This window comes from Triticum aestivum, chromosome 3D (genome assembly GCF_018294505.1).
Source record: "Triticum aestivum cultivar Chinese Spring chromosome 3D, IWGSC CS RefSeq v2.1, whole genome shotgun sequence".
In the NCBI taxonomy this organism is placed as follows: domain Eukaryota; kingdom Viridiplantae; phylum Streptophyta; class Magnoliopsida; order Poales; family Poaceae; genus Triticum; species Triticum aestivum.
The window spans coordinates 467518321-467540484 of record NC_057802.1 but is presented as its reverse complement, the minus strand read 5'-3'; the positions used below and the strand labels follow the sequence as shown (position 1 = coordinate 467540484).

Genomic DNA, 22164 nt, shown 5'->3' with positions numbered 1-22164 from the left:
GTCGAACCGTTATGACAACATACACAATTCCTTTTGTCTATCGGTATATTACTTGCCCGAGATTCGATCCTCGGTATCTTCACACCTTGTTCAATCTCGTTACTGGAAAGTCGGTTTACTCGTTCCGTAATACATCATCCTGTAACTAACTAATTAGTCACTTTGCTTGCAAGGCTTCTTATGATGTGTATTACCGAGAGGGCCCAGAGATACCTCTCCGATACTCGGAGTGACAAATCCTAATCTCGATCTATACCAACTCAACAAACACCTTCGGAGATACCTATAGAGCATCTTTATAATCACCCAGTTACGATGTGACGTTTGATACAAGGCATTCCTCCGGTATCCAGGAGTTGCATAATCTCATAGTCGAAGGAACATGTATTTGACATGAAGAAAGCAATAGCAATAAAACTGAACGATCATAATGCTAAGCTAACGGATGGGTCTTGTCCATCACATCATTCTCCTAATGATGTGATCCCGTTATCAAATGAGAACTCATGTCCATGGTCAGGAAACCTTAACCATCTTTAATCAACAAGCTAGTCAAGTAGAGGCTCACTAGGGACACGGTGTTTTTTTATATATTCACACATGTATTTAGGTTTCCGATCAATACAATTCTAGCATGAATAATAATTTTTTATGATGAGTAAGGAAATATAAAATAACAACTTTATTATTGCCTCTAGGGCATATTTCCTTCACAGTTCCCTCTTTCTCCTCCACCCAAACAGCTCGAGGAGCAACTCTGTAACCTATCACATATCATCCATTCGGCAGGACTAGGGGTGTTACCTACTCCGGGGGCCCCCGAACCTGGGTACGTCTCGTGTCACACACTAGCTCGTGCCAACCTCGCTTCTGGAACCCACCGGCGTCCTCACGTAGCCCCCCACTTTTAGCCATCCCATGGCATATGCCGTGAGATGACCACGACAACAGAGGTGTGTTCTACTAGATTTCTTCCGACAACCATCGTAACTATAGGTTGGTTAAGTGGCAGTCCATCTGCCGCCCCAAATCACATGGGGGGCTGGACATTCTGAACACTTCCATCATGAATAATGCCTTATTATTAAATGGTGGTGGAAAGTCATGTCCACATGGCCTAGTACGATGTGGTTTGATATTCTGAAAGGCAAATACTTCCCTAACCGTAGCCCCATGTTTGCTTCGCCCTTGGGTGGCTCCCAGTTTTGGCGTTATTTGGTAAAAGTTAGAGATGTCTGCAGGGAGCACGTCAAGTTTATCATTTACAATGGCTCCTCAATATGTTTTTTGCTAGATTTGGTGGTTTGGTGACGCTCCTTTGGCGGTTTCGTTCCTTGTTTTGTTTTCCTATTGTCCAGATCCGAAGATCTCAATCTCTGAGCTCTCTGGCGTGGGTTGGGACCTGGGTTTCAAAAGATCCCTCTCTCCTGAAGAGTTGGGACAGTGGCATCTTCTTGCTGCCTGCTTCCTGATGCTCTCGGAGGAAGGGGATTCTGTCATCTGGCCTCACACTTCTTGTGGTAGATTCTCGATAAAATCCCTGTACTTGCGGTTGATTTCTAGTCTCCCCACCAATAGATTTAAACCAGTGTGGCTTGCTAGGGTGCCGCCCAAAATCAAGATCTTCATGTGGCAAGCCACCAGAGGCAAACTCCCGGCGCCCGACCAAATCTGGAAACGTAATGGTCGCAATGGCCCCGGCTCGGTCCATTGCGCTCTCTGCTTGGCTCTTGAGGACTCGAATCACATCTTTTTTGGGTGCGTCCTGGCAAGGTTGGCCTGGTGTTGTATTTGATCTTGGATGGCGGTCTCATGGGACCCTACCTCCTTTGTTAAGCTATGGCCGCTGGCTGCGGGCCTTGTGGGGCAGCACAGACGTATTTTCTGGGTGGGGTCCTCGGCGCTATGTTGGGCAATGTGGACTACTAGAAATAAATTCAATATTGAAAGTATTTTCCCTAACAGGCCGGCTGATTGCTTTTTCAAAATGATTATCTTCTTGCAGTAGTGGAAATCATTGACTAAGTATGCTGATCGGGCCGCACTGGAGTTGCTGATATCTAGGGTGCGATCTTCTGCTTCTTCTCTGGCCCAGCCTCATGGCGTCAACTGATGTTCGGATACTCGCCTGTTGCTCCTGACTTTTCTAGGCTTTGTAGGTTGTTGGCCTGCGTGCCACAGTTACCTGGCCTGCGTGCCACCAGTAATGCCTTTCGTACTCTCTGCCTTTCGTTGCTGAAACCTGTTGTTTGGTGTTGGGACTCTGCCTGATGACTTTATAAAGTCGGGCGTATGCCTTTTCTCTAAAGAAAAGTTATCCCTCCGGTCTAGATTAAAGAGGACCCGTGTAATTCGGGTTAAAAAAGTATGAGCCATATGCCCAAAAGTTATACCATTAGACCATGGGGTTTGCATTTGAAACATGTCTTCAATGGTATACATTCTATGGAACATAACTTATATTTCTCTGGTTAAATCGGTGGTCAAATTTTAACTCATGTTCCCATGATTTTTTTTCAATTGCACCGTAGATACTCCATGAAAAAGCTAGTACAACACCGGAAGTCCATAACAAATCAGCGACAATTAATATGGGTCAGAGAGAGTAACTTTTTTCAACTCAAAGGTATATAAACGCATTTTAGTGTGTTTGTTCACTCATTTCAACATACTGAAATATCTTAAAGTGAATGGAGTAGCTCATAACATCATGGTTAAATCGGCCGTTTAAATTTGACTGAAAATAGAGGAGGCCTACCGGTCCAGAGAATCCGACCGTGTGAGCTTCCACGAAAAGTTTTCCAATTACTCCGTAGATACTGTGCTAGTACTGCACGCGTTATTACTGCTGCAGTAAAACCTCAGCACTGGCGCGTACTCCGACTTAAAATGTCTCTGACCACCCAGCTGGCGCTCCGTGGTTCCAAAGATAGAAGACGACAGGTGCAAAGAACCCCGGCTGCCTCCCTGCGACAGTGACCCCCCGCGGCCTCCCTTCCGTCCGTCAGTCGTCACCACCACTCCACTCCACTCGGGACTGAGATCCAGTGCCTTTATCGAGTGAAGTCATGCTGCAACTTTACCCTTCTAATCTTCATTCAATCCATATCCTACGGTCCAGATCACACAAGGGGAAAGGCTCTCAACACTTAGCAGTTTTCAGCATAGTTTTTGTATAGATGATTACTCAACATTGACACTTATTGCTGTAGCATTCGGACATTATGCGCTGCAGCCTTTTAATATCAAGTTCTACTGGATTTAGTGTCAACTGCAATTGATTTATTCCACTTTGATTGCATATGCACTACTGTATAACCAAACCAAATTTTGTTTTATAGTCTGCTCATGAGTATCTGCAGTTCTTTATTTTTTGGATTTCAATCTGTTCAAATAAAACTGAGTTCAAGTGCCACTGCATCGTTGTTTGCAGCTTATTGATGTTTGCTGCTATCCTGAAAACTGCTAAGTGTTGAGAGCCTTTTCCCTTGTGTGATCTGGACCGTAGGATGTGGATTGGATGGAGATTACCAGGGTAAAGTTGCAGCATGACTTCACTTGATAAAGGCACTGGATCTCAGTCCCTCCACTCGCCACTGCGCGCTCGCGTCGCCACCCCATAAAATCCACCCCGAACCAAAACCCCACACCGGAATCCAACAACACAAGCATTCACATGCACGCGTAGGTCCCGGCCTTCGCCTGCTCCCATCCCAACCACCGCCATGCCTCCCCCGCTGCTCGTCTTCGTCCTGTTCGTCCTGCTTGCCGCGCCGTGGCCGTCCGAGGCGGGGGCGAGGCCGCAGCTTTTCGCGCTGCGGGCGCGCCAGATGCCGGCCAGGGCGCTGCCGCGGCAGCCCAGCAAGCTGCGGTTCCACCACAACGTCAGCCTCACCGTCTCGCTCGCCGTCGGCACGCCGCCGCAGAACGTCACCATGGTGCTCGACACCGGCAGCGAGCTGTCCTGGCTGCTCTGCGCGCCGGCGGGCGGCGCCAGGAACAAGTACAGCGCGACGTCCTTTCGGCCGAGGGCCTCGGCCACCTTCGCCGCCGTGCCCTGCGCCTCCGCGCAGTGCCGCTCCCGCGACCTGCCGTCTCCGCCGGCCTGCGACGGCGCGTCGAGCCGGTGCAGCGTGTCGCTCTCCTACGCGGACGGGTCCTCCTCCGACGGCGCGCTCGCGACGGACGTCTTCGCCGTCGGGGGCGGGCCGCCGCTGCGCGCGGCGTTCGGCTGCATGGCCTCCGCGTTCGACTCCTCCCCGGACGGGGTGGCGAGCGCCGGGCTGCTGGGCATGAACAGGGGCGCCCTCTCCTTCGTCTCGCAGGCCAGCACCCGGCGCTTCTCCTACTGCATCTCCGACCGCGACGACGCCGGCGTGCTGCTCCTGGGCCACAGCGACCTGCCCACCTTCCTGCCGCTCAACTACACGCCCCTGTACCAGCCGGCCCTGCCGCTCCCCTACTTCGACCGCGTCGCCTACTCCGTCCAGCTCCTGGGCATCCGCGTCGGCGCCAAGCACCTGCCCATCCCGGCGTCGGTGCTCGCGCCAGACCACACCGGAGCCGGGCAGACCATGGTGGACTCCGGCACGCAGTTCACCTTCCTGCTCGGCGACGCCTACTCGGCACTGAAAGCCGAGTTCACGCGACAGGCCAGGCCCCTCCTGCCCGCGCTCGACGACCCCAGCTTCGCGTTCCAGGAGGCGTTCGACACGTGCTTCCGCGTGCCCCAGGGGCGGACCCCGCCGGCGGCGAGGCTCCCGAGCGTGACGCTGCTGTTCAACGGCGCGGAGATGGCGGTGGCCGGGGACAGGCTGCTGTACAAGGTCCCCGGGGAGCGGCGCGGCGGCGACGGCGTGTGGTGCCTGACGTTCGGCAACGCGGACATGGTGCCCATCATGGCGTACGTGATCGGGCACCACCACCAGATGAACGTGTGGGTGGAGTACGACCTGGAGCGCGGCCGCGTCGGCCTGGCGCCCGTCCGCTGCGACGTGGCCAGCGAGCGCCTCGGCCTCCTGCTCTGACGAGATTTGGCGTTAACCATCCACGGTGTAAATTAGCAGTAGTACGTACGTGCCACCTTTCTCCGTTGTTAGACTGATCGAGCTGACAGGTTTGCATGTAAATATGGCAATGAACCTATCTATCTACCTGGAAGCTCCCTCTCTCTGCGCTTTTTTGACGTCCTTCGCAACCTGGATAAGTTCTGGTGCAGCATCAACATCGCCGTGTCGAGTCGCCTCGAATCGATGTGCTATATGCAACCTACGATTCATACAGGCATCAACCGCGCATGCTGGACTGGAGGTACAGACACGAAGCATCAGTGACGGCAGGTTGGGGTACCGTCTCGTCCCCTCCGAAAGGCACGTGACGGCGGTGCCACCTGGAGACGCTTTCGTCCGGGAAAACGGAATAGTGGCGAGCACCTTCGCAGTCATGGCGGAACAGAAGCGGAATGTTCAGGAGAGCTGCGATCGTGGGCTGCCTGCCGACACCGGTGATAAAGAAGCGGACCGACACGGGTTTGTCGCGACGATTACTAATACACCTACCGCAAGAAGGTTCCACTCGTATTAGATAGGTATATTTGTTTACGACTATAGTCAGTCGTCTCCTTTCTGCCTTGTTTGAATTTGATTTGACAAAATGCGCAAAGCTGCATCGAGCGTCGCAAAACAGGGTGCTTTGTGTCGCGCCATATGATAAGGATTCCGTTCTAGTACTACTGTAACATGGAAAAAGTATATGGACAGGCAGCAGTGAGGGGTAAGTTTAGAACATCGTGCCATGGAATGTGACCGCTGCTATGTCTGGCCTATGTCTATGGACAAAGGATGGCGTGTTGTATGAAATATGCGAGCAGTAAATTGTAAGTTTCGAACATTGAGATGCACTACGTACCCATTGGCAAAGGAGGAGATCGTTCAAATCGGACCAGGTAATGGCTAGGAGCCTGTGACTCGATCAGTGTAGGAGCAGTCATCTCTCGTTTAACTTTTTTTTTAAGTGAATTGCAAAAAACATCGACACTTCAGGCAAGGTTTGCAGGAACCACATATTTACGGAATTGTGCCAAAAAGCACTAATTTTTTTCATAATTTTTTGCAAAAAACACTAGTTGACGGCTTAGACCGTTTTGAGCATGATTATGATATGCGGGTCCCGCAAATGATGACGTGGCATAACGGTTCAGGATAGACACCGTTAGGTGAGGTTTTTCTAGATTTACAAAATAGACCCTGTAATTTTACAAAGACCCCCTTAATTAAAAATCAAAAAAGCAATCAGCTGCTAGATTTGTCTCACCGTTGACTCATGTCGCCTGGGCCGATGGAGCTCGAGCTCGAGCCACCCGAGCAGCTCACCTGGAGCATGGCCGCCGGCGCCTCTGCTCACGCCCACACGCGGCCGGCGCGGCTTCTCTTGCTCGTTCCCGTCCCTGCTGCTCGCGCACAGTGTCGCAGCACGCGCCCATGCGCGGCCGACGCGGCGGCGGCTGCTGCTCATTCCCGTCCCCGCTGCTACTCGCTCATGGCGTCGCGGCACGCGCCCAGACGCAGCCGGGGCGGCTGCTGCTGTTCGTTCCCATCCCGCCTGCTGCTTGTGGCCCGAGCTGGTGCTCTCGTCCACGCACGGCCGGCGCGCCGCTGCCCGTGCGCGACCGGCGTGGCTGCTGCTTGTGCCCGTCGCGGCCGGCGCCGCTGCTGCCCGCGCGCACCTCGGCCTCCACCACTCGGAGCTCCGAGCTGACCAGCAGCATGCCCGCATCCGCATGGCCGGGGCCGCCGCAGCTCGCGCCCGTCACGGCCGGCGCGCGCTGCTGCCCGTGCACATGTCGGCCTCCACCGCTCCGAGCTGACTCAACGGCCTCGGTCCGCACGCCGGCGCGCTCGTGCTTCGCCGGCTCAGACATCAGTCAACGGCGGCGGCGCAGCTTGCAAGGCCGGGAGGAAGGGGACAGCAGTGTTGGGAGGGGTGGCTGGCTGTTTTGTTTTTTAAGGAGTTTTTGGCAAAAAAACGTATAACGACGACTGTCTCGAACCGTTACGCCACGTCAACAAAAGTGGGCTCCATCTGTCATAATCGTCATTAAATGGGCTAAAACAGTCAACTAGTGTTTTTTGCAAAAAATTATGAAAAAATTAGTGTTTTTTGGCACAATTTCGTAAATGTGTGGTTTCTGCAAACCTTGCCTGAAGTGTCGATGTTTTTTGCAATTCACTCCTTTTTTATAGGAAGAGCAGGGGAAAGAAAGATTTGCTGCTAATGGTCATTGCTCCTGTCGCATGTGCGTTTGAGGTTGGTTGTGGTGCATGCATTGTCTCGTCCGACCGCTTCCACGGCCTTCTACCCAAGCAATTCATCCAGCCTCCTTCGGGGAGCAGAGAGCAGCCCAACAGGGGACATGTCGATAGGTGGACACTAGAGGAGGTCGTGCCCGCATCGCCTTCGGAGAGGAGCAATGCGCTCGGTGGAGGAGGAGGTGTCGGCAATGTCGGCGTGAAGGAGGAGGTGTCCCACGAAGGATGAGTTGTGGAGGTGTGGAGGAGTAGCAACTCTTCTAGCGGGGCGCAGTGCGCTAGCCATCGGGAATCCAATTCCCCGCAATAGGGGGGAAGAGCAAACCCGCACCCTGGGATGCAATGAACTTTTTTAAAATTCATGATTTTTTAAAATCACAAACTTTTTTTTTGTATATGAAGAGCATGGGGAAAGAAAGATCTGTTGCTAATGGTCATTGCTCCTGTCGCATGTGCATTTGAGGTTGGGTGTGGTGCATGCATTGTCTCGTTCCGCCGCTTCCGTTCCCTCCTCCGAGTGTATCATCAACGAACGGAGCAGAGAGCAGCCCAACATGGGACATGTCGACAGGTGGACACTAGAGGCGGTCGTGCCCGCGAAGCCTTCGGGGAGGAGCAATGCGTTCAGTGGATGATGAGGTGTCGGCAATGTCGGCAACGCCGACCCATTCCGGTTATCCTGAATCATTTTTTTCTTTGTTTTTCTTCCGGTTTTCCTTTCTTACTTACATTTTCCTCGGTTTTTTCTTTTTTGGTTCAAATACACGAGTTTTCTTTCAAACTCGTGAACATTTTTCAAATTCATGATTTTTTTAAACCACGAACATTTTTGAAAATTTATGAACTCTCTAAAAATCATGAAGAATTTTTCAAATTAACGAATAATTTTCAATTTCATAATGTTTTACATATTTTCGTTTTTTTGGAACATGTGAGCAATTTAAAATCCAGACAGTTTGAAAATTCGATAGTTTTTGAAAATATGGGATTTTTTTTGGAAATTCATGAACATATTTTTAATTTCTAATATTTTTAAAATCAAAAAACATGTTTTGCAATTTGGGAATAATTAATGCAATTGGCAAACATTTTTTGATATTACAGAACATTGTCAAAATTCACAAACATTTTTTGAAACTCGTATTATTTTTCCAAATTTGTGAAACAAAATCTCATATTTTTCTAAATACTGACTTTTTTAAATGATCATTTTTTAATTCAGTTCTTTGTTTGAAATAATGAACGTTTTTCAAAGAAAAAGAAAGTGAGAAGAAAAATAAAAAAGAAAAATATCTGGGCGCCCCGGCCCTCAATGAGCCGGTCTAAAGCGCGTTCAGGGGTGCTTGTTTAGTTCGCCCGAGCTACCCTACGTGTGGAATACAAGTCCCATTTTTAGTTTTCCTGTTTGGCGCTTGACACAATGGTACAAAAAAGGTCACATCGATTTTCGTAAGGAGGGTTTTGTTTAGTATTTTTTCTTCTCCACTTGTTACTTATTTTCTGTTCTTTTGCTTTTTTAGAAAGAAATAGTACATTTTCATATTTTGAAATTTATCCAAATTCAGGAGCATTTTTCAAATTCGTGAATATTTTTCAAGCCGGCAATTTCATTTCAAATTCGAAAAATGATTTTCAATTATGTGGACATTTTTCAAATTTGATAATCTTTTTTCAAGTTCTTCAACTTTCTTTTCAAAACTGTGAACTTTTAATCAAGTGTGAACTTGTTAAAACCCATGGATTTAGATTTTTTTTCATTTCTTGGTATTAATTTTAAATTCATGATCCTTTCTCAATTTTGTGAATTTTGTCAAATTTATTAAATTTTTAAAGGAAAAATCATGAATATTTCAAGTCCACAAACTTTGTCCAAATTTTTCAACATTATTTTCTAAATACCTGAACATTATTTACATTCGCAAAAAAACTATATTGTCAAACTTTAGTCAAATTTCTGACCATTTTTCCAATTCTTGAGCATTTTCTAAAATGCAAGGACATTTTACAATTTTATGAATATTTTTCTAAATTCTAGAACACTATTGGGAATTCACAAACGTATTATGAATTTGTGATATTTTCCAAACAGACGAACATTTGTTTTCAAATTTGCAACAGTTTTTGAATTTTCTGCGAATTTTCTGAAATTTTATATATTTCGAATTCATGATCATTTTTCAAATTTAGAAAATTTTCCAAATTAGTGACAGAAAATGAAATTATTAACATATATGAAATCTCGGATTTTTCAAATTTCTTAATATCTTTTTATTATTGTGACTTTTTATTTCATATTTTCCTGTGGCGCTTGAAGCGCTGGTTAAAACTTTAACTGAATGTTCGCTTAGTGTCTGCGCTAGTTTCTGTATGGGCGCAAACACTATGTGTCACTTATAGAACCTTTTTCGTTTGACGCAGGTAGATTTTTATTCTCACTCGTTTGGGCGCAAACACAGTGTGTCACTTATAGAAGCTTTTTCTACTATTTATTGTACTGGGACATCCGTTCATGGCACTCGCTCCTTCGCGCGTTGTCGCTGCTTCTATCGCGCGTGCTCGCTGGATTGGCGATACAGCGCACCTAGCATTCTTCTCTGTTTTCCCCATTTTTGGTTATCTTTTATATTTTCTTACTGTTCTTTTCCTTCATGGGTTTCTCCAGTTTTTGTTTTCCACTGTTTTCCCAGTGTTTTCTTTGTTTTAATCCCGGTTTTTACTGGTTTTTTATTTGCTTTCTTTTCTCTTCAGTTTCTTTCTTTCTCGGTTGTCTTTGGTTTTTTTTTCGTTTCCGTTTCTTTAATTGCACTGGTTTTCTCCGGTTTTCCTTTTTCTTCCGTTCTTCATTTTTGTTCACTATATTTTCTTTCTTTCTTCATTATGCTTCTGTGTTCTTTTGTTTTATCAGTTTTCTTCATTTTCTTTATGTTTCTTTCTCGGTTTTAATCATTTTTTTCTTCAACACCATTTTTCGTATACGTCAAGACCATTTTTCTACATGTTTAATCTTTTTAAATACAGGTTTAAACAATTGAATATATGGTCGACATTTTTGTAATACACATTATCAACATTTCTCACCATATTAGCATTTTTAGAATCTGGTCAACATTTTTTGTATTCACATTTTAAACATTTTCAAATGGATGATTAACGTTTTTCAAATACAAGATTAAGCTTTTTTAATACATGGTCAACATTTTTCTATACCCATTTAACATTTTTCAAATGCTTGCTTAATATTTTATCAAATGCATGATTAACATTTTCTTAATACATGGTCATCATTTTTTCTATATTTTTTTTTAGAAAAGGGGGATGACCCCCGGCCTCTGCATCTGGGAGATGCATACGACCACTTTATTGATTATTCTCGAGGACCGTACAAAGTGTTACAACAATGTGTCTGAAACCACCATCTTGGCAACATATGTCGCTACTCCTATCCAAAATGATGAGGGGGTGCTAGCTGGGCCACTACCCAAACCACTCACCTAAGCCTAATATCAAAAGCCGGAAGCCGAAACTCATTCGGAAGCCCCAGCCGAGCCACATACCGGGTCTGGGGCACAATCCGGTCAGACGCACTCGTGTGTCGTCGCCGCCATCTTCCACAGGTCCGTCTTCAGATCATATTGTGGCTTCTACCTTGTCTGGCCACTCTGCCATCGACGTCCCCATGACGCCAGACAGCTTCCTCCTCCTGCACGAGTCCATCTCCGCGCATCAGACGCCGAGTCTCCACAGCACCATGCCGCCGAGATCCGCCACCAACAATGTGAAAGATGAAGCACCGCTCCACCAAAGTCGCCGTCCTCTAGTCCCTCGAGCCCGTGTGCACCTCCAAAAATGACGCCCCCAGGGGGGAAACGACACCAGAGAGCCGCCGTCATCCGATCTACTGATCTAGGGTTTCCCCCGGAGGTAGCAGAGAGTGGCCTTGAACTTCTCCACGACGATGCCTTCAGGAAGGGAACGACGCAGACAGCGTCGCCATCGCCGACCTTGGCAATAGCCAATAGCAGGTTTTCACCCAGATCTGATCGAAGACCTCCATCTCTCGTACACGGGTCGCCGTCCGAGAAAGCCGCCGACGAGCAGACGCCAGAGGAGTCCCGCCGCCGCCGCGCGCAGACCGGCCGACCACGTGGTTGCAGCCACGCCGCTGCAATCCACCTCGATGCAGAGCCCACGAGGACCTGCGCCGCCACCCCGCGACGCCCGCTACCGCCAGGGACCAAATCCGCGCAGATCTAGCCGGAGGCGTGCCGGCCCGCCACCGCCCGATCTGACCCGCCGCAGCCGCCGCGCCGCGGGCGCCCATTAGGTCGCCGCCAAGGCAGACCACCCCGACAGAGCGCCGCCGCGCCGCTAGCCCCCGCCATAGGCTAGCGCCCCCGCTCGGGAAGCCGTCCCGCGCCGGCCATTACCAGGGCGGAGGGAAAGGAAGGCCCCGCCGCCGCCCCGGCCGGCCGGGCTTCGCCCGGCGGCCCCACCGGGCGGCGGCGAGGGAGGTGGGCAGAGGAGGGAGGAGAGAGGCGGCGGCCGGGATGGGTTCCCCTCGGGGCGCCCACGAGAGCGCCGCAAGAGGTAGACTATGTAGATTGATGACCTAATTTCCTGAGTTTTTTCTATATACATCTGACTTTTATTTTTTGAAACTGTTGACGGTGGTAGGGCTCCCATTGACTTTAGATTAAATAAAAGAGGTCCACAGAATTACATATGTACAAGGGGAGGAGCACGGGGGGATGGTGGGGTCTAGAGAAAATTAAATCAAGTTCAGGGACTAAGGGGGAGATGGAGTTACAGAAAGTTTAAGCAGCAGGTTAAAAAGAGGCCACAAAAGAGTGTATGCAAGGATGGAGAGCGTCCCTAATTCTGTCAAAGATTATGGACATATCTTTTTTGAATCTGCTTAACCATGGGTCGTGAGATGGTGCAATCCCTCTGAAATGAAGATCGTTCCTTTCTTTCCATACCCCCCCAGGCAGCAGTTATGAACACTTCCATGACGAGAGGTTGGTTCCACGAGGCTCTTCCTGCATGCAACAAAGCAAGCTTGCAGTCCAAATTCGGTCAGCTCAGCCCAATGGTGTTCCAGCAGTGTCTTGAGAAGGGGCACCTGAAGAATAAATGAGAGTAATTTTCCTCCCGGGGTTTCGCGCATAGCGTGCAACTATAATTATCATCAGCCAAAGTGTAATAACGCTTCGCAAATTTTTTCTATATGCATTTTACATTTTTGAAACGCTTGATTAACATTTTTCAAGTACAGGTTTAACACTTTTTTAATTCAACACAAGATTAATATTTTCTAATACATGGTCAAAAAAATCAAGATACATTTAACATGTTTAAAATACTTGATAACATTTTCCAACTACAAGTTTCACATTTTATTCATTAAATACAAGATAAAAATAATAATACATGGTCAACATTTTTCTATATACATTTATTATTTTTAAATGCTTGATTAACATTTTTCAAATACTTGGTTAATGTGTTTTTTTCAAATGCTTGATTAACATTTTTTAAATACATGATTAGATTTTTTTCACACCCATTGTATATTTTGTGTACACATTTTTCATATACGTGAGAAACATTTTCTAAACACATTTAATTTTTTAAAATTTTTGGCTAACATTTAAAAAATCTATGTAAATATTTTTATAATATAATTATTTACAATATTAGGAAATACAAACAAAAGTAAAAAAAGAAACAGGAAAGTGGAAAAAAAAAGAAACGGCAACGTGGCCTCCTACGCACCTGGGCCGGCCCATTTGGTGCTCCTGTGACGCAAGGCTTCTCTCGAAATCACTAGTTGAAGAGTACTCGTTGCAAAGATCACTCCAACTCCCCCGGTTGCGACAAGTGGCGCATATGCAGCGCGCCACTTGTCGCAACCTGGGAGTTTTTTTTCGTAGATCCGTTTATTCAAAACGTTTTATCTCTCAAACCGTGCATCCAAATCTCAAATCGCTTTCACCGTTGGATTCCTCGCATCGAGATCTTCAAAACTAGATCCCATGTTGATAGGTTTTGACGAACTTTTTTTCACGAAAAAACTGGCCAAAAAATCCGGACGAAAAAATAGAACCGGGAGCACGGGTTTTTCCCTTTCCGAAAGAGGCACGCCCGTGCCTCTCACGAGATCACAACCGTGCCTCTCGCGGAAGCAAAACCGTGACTCTCGCGAAAAAAAAAGAAAACGCGTTTTTTTGTTTCCGAGGAGGCACGACCGTGACTCTCGTGAAAGCACACCCGTGCCTCTCGCGGAAACAAAATCGTGACTCTCGCGAAAGGAAAAAAAACAGAAAACACTTTTTTCCGTTTCTGAGAGGTACGGCTGTGACTCTCGCGAAAGCACAACCGTGCCTCTCGCGGAAGCAAAACCGTGACTCTCGCGAAAGGAAAAAAAAATTCAGAAAATGTGTTTTTTTTTCTGTTTCCAAGAGGCACGGCAGTGACTCTCGCGAAAGAAAAAAAACAAAAACGCGTTTTTTCCATTTCGGAGAGGCACGGCCGTGACTCTCGCGAAAGCAAAATCGTGCCTCTCGTAGAAGCAAAACCATAACTCTCGCAAATGAAAAAAAAGAAAACACGTTTTCTCGCGCGAAAAAAGAATTATTTTTTTGGTTGAAAAGCTAAGGAAGACCGGTGGAAAACCAAAATGTCGAAAAACCCGGGAAAACCGTTTAAATAGCCGAAAACGCGTGCGAAAAAAAAAAAACAAAATCCGAAGGGAGTGTCCAGAGCGCGACACGTGGCGAATGAATGAGAACACACCAGGTGCCGCTGATCACTGTGAGGCTCCTGAAGGAGCGCTCGTTAACTAGTGGCTCCCGGCTTCTCTACGTCTCGCAATAAGCAAGACATAGATCCGTTTTGGGAACCTTCTTAGGGTCGCCCCTATGTCTCGCTTATAGCGAGACGGAGACCTACTATAGGCGCCTTCAAGCGTCAATTTGAGGTGGCTTCACATAGATTATGCCAACCCGTAAGGTCCATTTGAGCGCAACGAACGGAAATGACAACAGGATGGCGCTCTAGCAAGTGGACGATTTACTGTAGCGGCCGGGTTAAATGTAGCGCCCATACTGTAGCTTCTGATTTACTATATCAGACTGGTTTGTCAGTTGGTTTTTATTTCGAGCATTTTCAAATACACGTTGAACACTATTAATGTACGTTGAACATTTTCTTAATATACGATGACCATTTTTTAATATATCATGTGAACTTTTTATATATACGGTGAACAGATTTTAAGTACACATTTAACATTTTCTAATATACGTTGAATATTTTTTATAAATGACGAACATTTTTAATGCATGTTAAAAAATCATAATATACAGTTAACATTTTTGTAATATGTGGCGAACTTTTTATATAACATAGAAAAAATAGAAGAAAAATAAAATAAAAGGAAATAACCGAAAAAGAAAGAAAAAAAAGGAAAAAGGAACAAAAACAAAAACAATAACAAAACCTCTGAAACCGGACAAAAATTAAAAACCGGAAGCAAAAAACCTCGGTAGAAAACAAAAAAAGAAGGAAACAATGAAGGAAGCAGCCGCGAACTAACAACACCTGAATCCACGTGTGCCGGCCCATCTGCAGGCTCGCCTCAGCGAAGCCACTACATTTTGACACTCACGAGCGTCAAATAGGATCTGCCAGCATGAATTGAGCTTTATTTGAGGGATCCCACACTTTATTAATTATAAACTATGTTCATATGGATACAAATGGGGTCATGAGGGGGATAGAAGCCACAAATGGCGACCTTATTGAAGGGAGATAGAAAATTTAACAAGATTGTGCGCCTCTTGATTCGAAGCACGACATTCGAACATAAAATCACAACTAGCAAAATACACTCTTCTATTATTTGTGTCCTTGACGACTGTGATATGGGGGCCTCCTACCCTTTTTTGATGTCATCCATAATCGACTTACAGTCACATGCAATCACCAAGTGGTCCAAAGATAGACTAGTCGCCAGTGACAAGGCCTCACGACAAGCAATGGACTCTAAAATTGTAGGGTTTATAACCCCAGGTAGAACAATTGCCGAGGACCCGAGGTACTAATGATATTCATCCCTGCACAGTGCTACCGTAGTTCCAACACGCCCATTATGGGACAAACCCCCATCTACATGGATTTTAAGGTGCCCGTTTGGAGGTGGATACCAAGAACTTCGCCTCATTATCGCATGTGCAAGTCCAACCGGAGTAGCGGTGCTAGCTAGCAATCATATCTAGGCCAGCGAACTCGGCAATGAAGCTTTGGCTTTGAAATATTGACTTGTGTACTGCTTTTCTATGCGTCGTCAATACTGCCCAAAGAGTGATGGCCATCTCCACAAACTTCACATGCGATAATGCATCAATCATGTTAAAGAGTCAGTGTTTCGCATTAACAGTATGTCAGTTAATTCCTTGTCACCTAAGGCCGACACGCACCTCGACGTCGTGCAATATGTGAGACAGGAGTTCCTAAGTGGCGCCTTAAGTGCCACTTGGAGGAACGGGTGCCCACGCACCCCTACTCACGAGTTCATGCAGTCCTGTCTAAATCGTGTACACGTACGTACAACTACGTTGCAAGAAAGTAAACACGGCCACGTACGTACATATGGGTGAGGTCTCGAACGCGTACAACAACGGCACCATGTTCATCTGTAGCCAACCGGCTGGGTCGAAACGGAGAAAATAGCGTCATGTTCATCGGGAGGCAACGAACTTGGTCGGAATGCCTCTTGTTCATTGAAAACCAACCGGCTTGGACAGAACAGCCGAGACGGGGTCCTATTCATCGACTCGGGGTCTCGCGTACCGCAAAACGAAGGAAATGGAGTTCTCTTCGACCGCTTACGGCCGAAACAGGGAGTTGTTCATCGAGAGGGGTCTGGCATACCGCGAAACGGAGGAAACTGACTTCTATTCAACAGCCTACAGTCGAAACGGGGTCCTGTTGATTGAGAGGGGTATGGTGTACCGCAAAACGAAGGAAACGGACTTCTCTTCGAGTGCCTACGGTCGAAATGGGGTCCTGTTCATCGGGAGGGATGTGGCGTACCGCAAAACGAGACTCCACGGGCTACTGTTCATCCATCATCGACTTTCTCCAACCTCCATCAGCTACCGTTCATTCACGGGCTATTGTTCATCCAGCCTCCACCGGGTGCTGTTCATCCAGCCTCCACCGGGTGTTGTTCATCCAGCCTCCACCAGCTACCGTTCATTCACGGGCAACTGTTCATCCAGCCTCCACCGGGTGCTGTTCATCCAACCTCCACAGGGTCCTGTTCATCCACCCCAACACTGGTTGGGTGTGGCGTACTCCGCACGGCCTCCTCAGGGTCCTGTTCTTCCAACGGCAACTGCCTACACACAGCCGGGGTCCTGTTCGTCCAACCCCCACCGGGAACTGTTCATCCAGAGCCAACCAACCATCTGGACTCACCATGTCTCGATTCGTTCTACGTATCACGCGCGCGGCAGCAACAAGCACTATTCATCCAGAGGCAACCCAACCGGCTAGCTATGTCTCGCACGGGGGTTTGATCGGCTTCAGTAAGCAGCAGCAACGATCGATCTGGTTCAGTTAGCAGTGGAAGAGTCGGTCGGGTTCAGTTAGCAGCAAAGGAATCACTCGGGTTCAGTTAGCAGCGAATGGATCGGTTGATCGGCTTTAGTATGTAGCAGTGCGATCGCTCGGTTCATTAAGCGAGCGCCTCACTCGGGTTCAGTTATAGCGAACACGGCCCGCACCACACGCACATGCAAGAGATACACGAACAAACCACACTGCATCGCTCAGCCCCGACCACCCACCGTAACCGGGAACACCCCGAAAATTTCCTCGCCCTCATTTCTACCATGATTTTTTATGTCATGGACGGCCCAAAGAATGTCATGCAAGTGCGTCTCCAACCTGGCCAGGACGAAAAGCCCATTTTTGGTCATTATTTTTTGTCATAGAAGTAGGAGCCCACCACATCTATGATGATACGTGTTTTTGTCACAATTATCATCATAGAAGTGTCATAAACATGACAGGAAAAGTCTTCGTTCAGGCCATAATGTAACGGATGTGTCTTTTTTTGTACTACGGAGGGCTTCTACATCAACATTGTTGTCCTTCGGATGATGTGTGAGTAGTTCCCACAGGACCTATGGGTCCATAGTTATTAGCTAGATCTCTCTCTCTCTCTCTCTCTGGTCTTCAATACAATGTTCTCCTCAGAGTTCTATAAGATGTAATCTTCTTTTGCGTGTGTTTGTTGGGATCCGATGAATTGTGGATTTATGATCAAATTATTTATTGAAAGTAATTGAGCCTTTTCTGAACTTTATTATGTGTGATTGTTATAGCTATGTAATGCTTTCCGAACTATGAGTTTTCTTTGACCAAGTTGATGAGTAGATCTTCAGTGAAAGTGGTTGATACGTCTCCAACGTATTTATAATTTTTGATTGTTGCATGCTGTTACATCATCAATCTTGGATGTTTTATATACATTCACTGGCAACTTTATATCGTTTTTTGGGACTAACCTATTGACATAGTGCCGAGTGCCAGTTGTTTTTTTTGCTTGTTTTTTACATTGCAGAATATCAATACCAAATGAAGTCCAAATGCCACGAAACAGTTCGGAGGTCTTTTTCGGGCAGGAAGACACGCAGGAAGCTTCTGGAGGGCATGAGGGGACGCTCGTGGGGACCACTAGGCACCAGGGCGCGTTAGGGGCCTCAGGCGTGCCCTGGTGGGTAGTGGGGCCCAAGGGCACCCCCTTGACCTACCTCCACCTCTATAAATACTCTAAAATCCCAAAAACCTAGGGGATTCGACGAAATACTTTTTCTGCCGCTGCAAGTTCCAGAACCACGAGATCCAATCTAGAGGCATTTTCTGGCACTTAGCCGGAGGCGGCAATGATCACGGAGGGGTTCTTCATCATCCTTACTGCCCCTCCGATGATGCGTGAGTAGTTTACCATAGACCTACGAGTCCGTAGTTAGTAGCTAGATGGCTTATTCTCTCTTTTTGATCTTCAATACAATGTTCCCCTCGATGTTCTTGGAGATCTATTTGATGTAACTCTTTTTGCGGTGTGTTTGTTGGGATCCGATGAATTGTGAGTTTATGATCAGTTCTATCCATGAATATTATTTGAGTCTTTGCTGAACTCTTTTATGCTTGATTGTTATAGCCTCGTATTTCTTCTCCAATTTATTGGTTTGGTTTGGCCAACTAGATTGATTTATCTTGCCATGGGAAGAGGTGCTTTGTGATGGGTTCGATCTTGCGGTGCTCAATCTCAGTGACAGAAAGAGATATGACACACATATATCATGGCTATTAAGGGTAACAATATGGGGTTTATTCATACATGAGTTTATCTTGTCTACATCATGTCATCGTTCTTATTGGATTACTCCGTTTTCCATGAACTTAATACACTATGCATGCTGGATAGCGGTCGATGTGTGGAGTAATATTAGTAGATGTAGGCAGGAGTCGGTCTACTAATCTTGGACGTGGTGCCTATATACATGATCATTTCCTTGGATATCATCATAATTATTTACTTTTCTATCAATTTCCCAACAATAATTTGTTTACCCATCGTATGCTATTTTCTTGAGAGAAGCCTCTAGTGAAAACTATGACCCCCAGGTCTATTTCGTATCATATATTAAATCCAAAATACCTTGCTGCAATTTTTTTTATTTTGTATTTTTGTTAGATCTATTTATCAAAACCTATACAATTTAATCTATCTCAATACGTTGAAGAATTGACAACCCCTCTTACGGGTTGGGTTGCAAGTTTTTATTGTTTGTGTGTAGGTGCTGTTTACATAGTGTTGCTTGGTTCTCCTACTGGATTGATAACCTTGGTTTCATAACTGAGGGAAATACTTACCTCCTCCATGCTGCATCATCCTCTCCTCTTTTGGGGAAATACTAACGCAGATTACAAGCAATTAGGAAGAATTTCTGGCGCCGTTGTTGGGGAGACATCATCAACATCTATCAAGTACCTACGCATAAACTCTCATCTCCTTGCAATTAATTTATTTGCCATTTGCCTCTCGTTTTCATCTCCCCCACTTCTAATTTTTTTTATGAAAATACAAAAGTAGTTTTCCTTTTCCTTTTTCTTGTTTGATCTTTTGCATGCTTGTGATCTTGTTTGCGTAGTCATGATGTCTCAAAAAAGTACCAAATTGTGTGATTTTTCCAATACTAATAATAATGATTTTATTAGTACTCCTATTTCTCCTCCCGCCGCTAGTGAGGAGTCTTATGATATTAATGCCGCTTTGTTGAATCTTGTTATGAAAGAGAAATTTTCCGGTAATCCTAATGAGGATGTCGCGTCCCATCTAAACACTTTCGTAGAATTGTGTGATATGCAAAATAAAAAAGATGTGGACAATGATACTCTGAAATTAAAATCATTCCCTTTCCCTTTGCGGGATCATGCAAAAATTTGGTTTTCATCTTTGCCATGAAATAGTATTGATTCTTGGGACAAGTGCAAAGATGCTTTTATCACTAAGTATTTTCCTCCCATGAAAATTATTTACTTTAGAAATCAAATCATGAATTTCAAGCAACTTGAGAATGAACATGTTGCGCAATCTTGGGAAAGAATGAAATTAATGCTAAGAAATTGTCCTGCTGATGGTTTAAATCTATGGATGATTATACAAATTTTTATGCGAGATTGAATTTTGTTTCTAGAAATCCTTTAGATTCCACCGCGGATGGTAATTTTATCGAGATTACTTTGGGCGAAGCCACTAAATTAGTTGATAACATCATGGCAAATTATTCACAATGGCATACCAAAAGGGCACCTACTAGTAAAAAGATTCATTCTTTTGAAGAAATTAGTACTTTGAGTGAAAAAGTTGATGCACTTATGAAATTGGTTGCTAGTAAAAATGCTCCTATATATCTTAATGATGTGCTTTTGTCTAATTTGATTGAGAAAAATAGTGATCCCGTAGATGTGAATTTTGTCTCGCGAAACAATTTTAATAATAATGCTTATAGGGGTAATTTTAATCCTAGGCCATTTCCTGGAAATTACTCTAATAATTATGGCAATTCCTATGGTAATTCTCATAACAATAATAATTGGATGCCCTGTGATCTTGAGAATAATATTAAAGAATTTATCAATGCTCAAAAAGTTTTCAACACTAAGATATAAGAAAAATTGAATAAGATTGATGACATGTCTAGGAGCATTGATAGAATTACTCATGATGTAGAAAATCTCAAGATTAAATTTTTTTCACCCAGGGTTGATGTCAATGAATCAATTAAAGTTTTATATATTTCCATGGATGAAAGTAAGAAAAGAACCGCTATGCTTAGAGCTAAAAGAGAATTTTTAGAAAGAGTGTTCTCGCCTGATTGCTTTCACAGTAATGATGAAGATGTTAAGATGATTGGTGTTTCTTCTATTGATTCTTTGTTTAATAATGTTAAAATTGATGAAAATAGGACTGAATACGATTCAACTTTAGTTAGAAGGCGTCCTCATAATTTGGAGGGTGAAAATCTTGTTGAAAAAACTGATAAAAGTGAGTTTGGAGAGGTAAAAACTTTAACTAGTGATGTGCCCACTCTTTTGGAATACAAAGACTTTAATTATGATAGTTGTTCTTTGATTGAATGCATTTCTTTGTTGCAATCCATGCTAAATTCACCCAATGCATATGAACAAAATAATGCCTTTACTAAACATATTGTAGAAGCGATGATGAAAGCTTTAGAAGAAAAGTTAGAATTAGAGATTGCAATTCCAAGAAAATTATATGATGAATGGGAACCCACCATTAAAGTCAAGATAAAAAATATGAGTGCGATGATTATGTGATTTGGCTGCTAGTGTTTCCACAATTCCGAAATGATGTGCTAGGTTTTACCAAGTTGAAAGAATGTTCTCTTAATTTGCATTTGGCGGATTCTACTATTAAAAAGCCTTTGGGAAGAATTGATGATGTTCTTATTCTTGCAAATAGGAACTATGTGCCCATAGATTTTATTGTTCTTGATATTGATTGCAGTCCTTCTTGTCCCATAATACTTGGTAGACCGTTTTTACGAACTATAGGTGTAGTGATTGATATGAAAGAAGGGAATATTAAATTTTAGTTTCCATTAAGAAATGGTATGAAACACTTCCCTAGAACTAGAATTAAGCCATCATATGAGTCAATCATGAGGGAAACCTATGGAGCAAAACCTAAGATAACAATACTTGAATCTATGCATTATGCCTAGCTAGGGGCGTAAGACAATAGCGCTTGTTGGGAGGCGACCCAATGAATAAAATATTTTTTCTCTTTCTCTTTCTGTTCTTATGTGTTTACAAAATTATGCTTCTATTATGATTGTGCTTTTCATGTTTTAGTTAGTGTTTGTGCCAAGTAATGCCTTTAGGATGGTTTGGGTGATAGTTGATTTGATCCTGTTGGAAAACATAAACTTTTGCTTCCAGTAGCAGATTGTTTAAATTCACTGGAGCATGATAAATTTTGAATTTTTTAAACATGATTGATATATAAATTTCCTACATTGTCCTAATTTTTCAGAATTTTTGAAGTTACAGAAGTATGGTTAAAGTACAGATTACTATAGACTGTTCTGTTTTTGACAAATTCTGTTTTCGCTGCATTGTGTGCTTATTTTGATGACTCTATGGATTATATCGGGGGGGGGGGTACAAGCCATGGTAAAGTTAGAATACAATAGGTATAATGCAATAATAAAATATGAATGGGTTCGCAACAATACTTGAAGTGGTTATTTGC

General features: G+C 44.9%; 1 protein-coding gene across 1 annotated transcript; it reads left to right on the top strand.

The window, feature by feature from the left end:
* Positions 1-3599: 3599 nt before the first annotated feature.
* LOC123079734 (aspartic proteinase PCS1) lies at positions 3600-5160 on the top strand. Its single transcript, XM_044502529.1, has one exon. It carries the CDS (start codon positions 3726-3728, stop codon positions 5025-5027), a length of 1302 nt encoding a protein of 433 aa, XP_044358464.1. The 5' UTR covers positions 3600-3725; the 3' UTR covers positions 5028-5160.
* The last annotated feature ends 17004 nt before the right edge of the window (positions 5161-22164 follow it).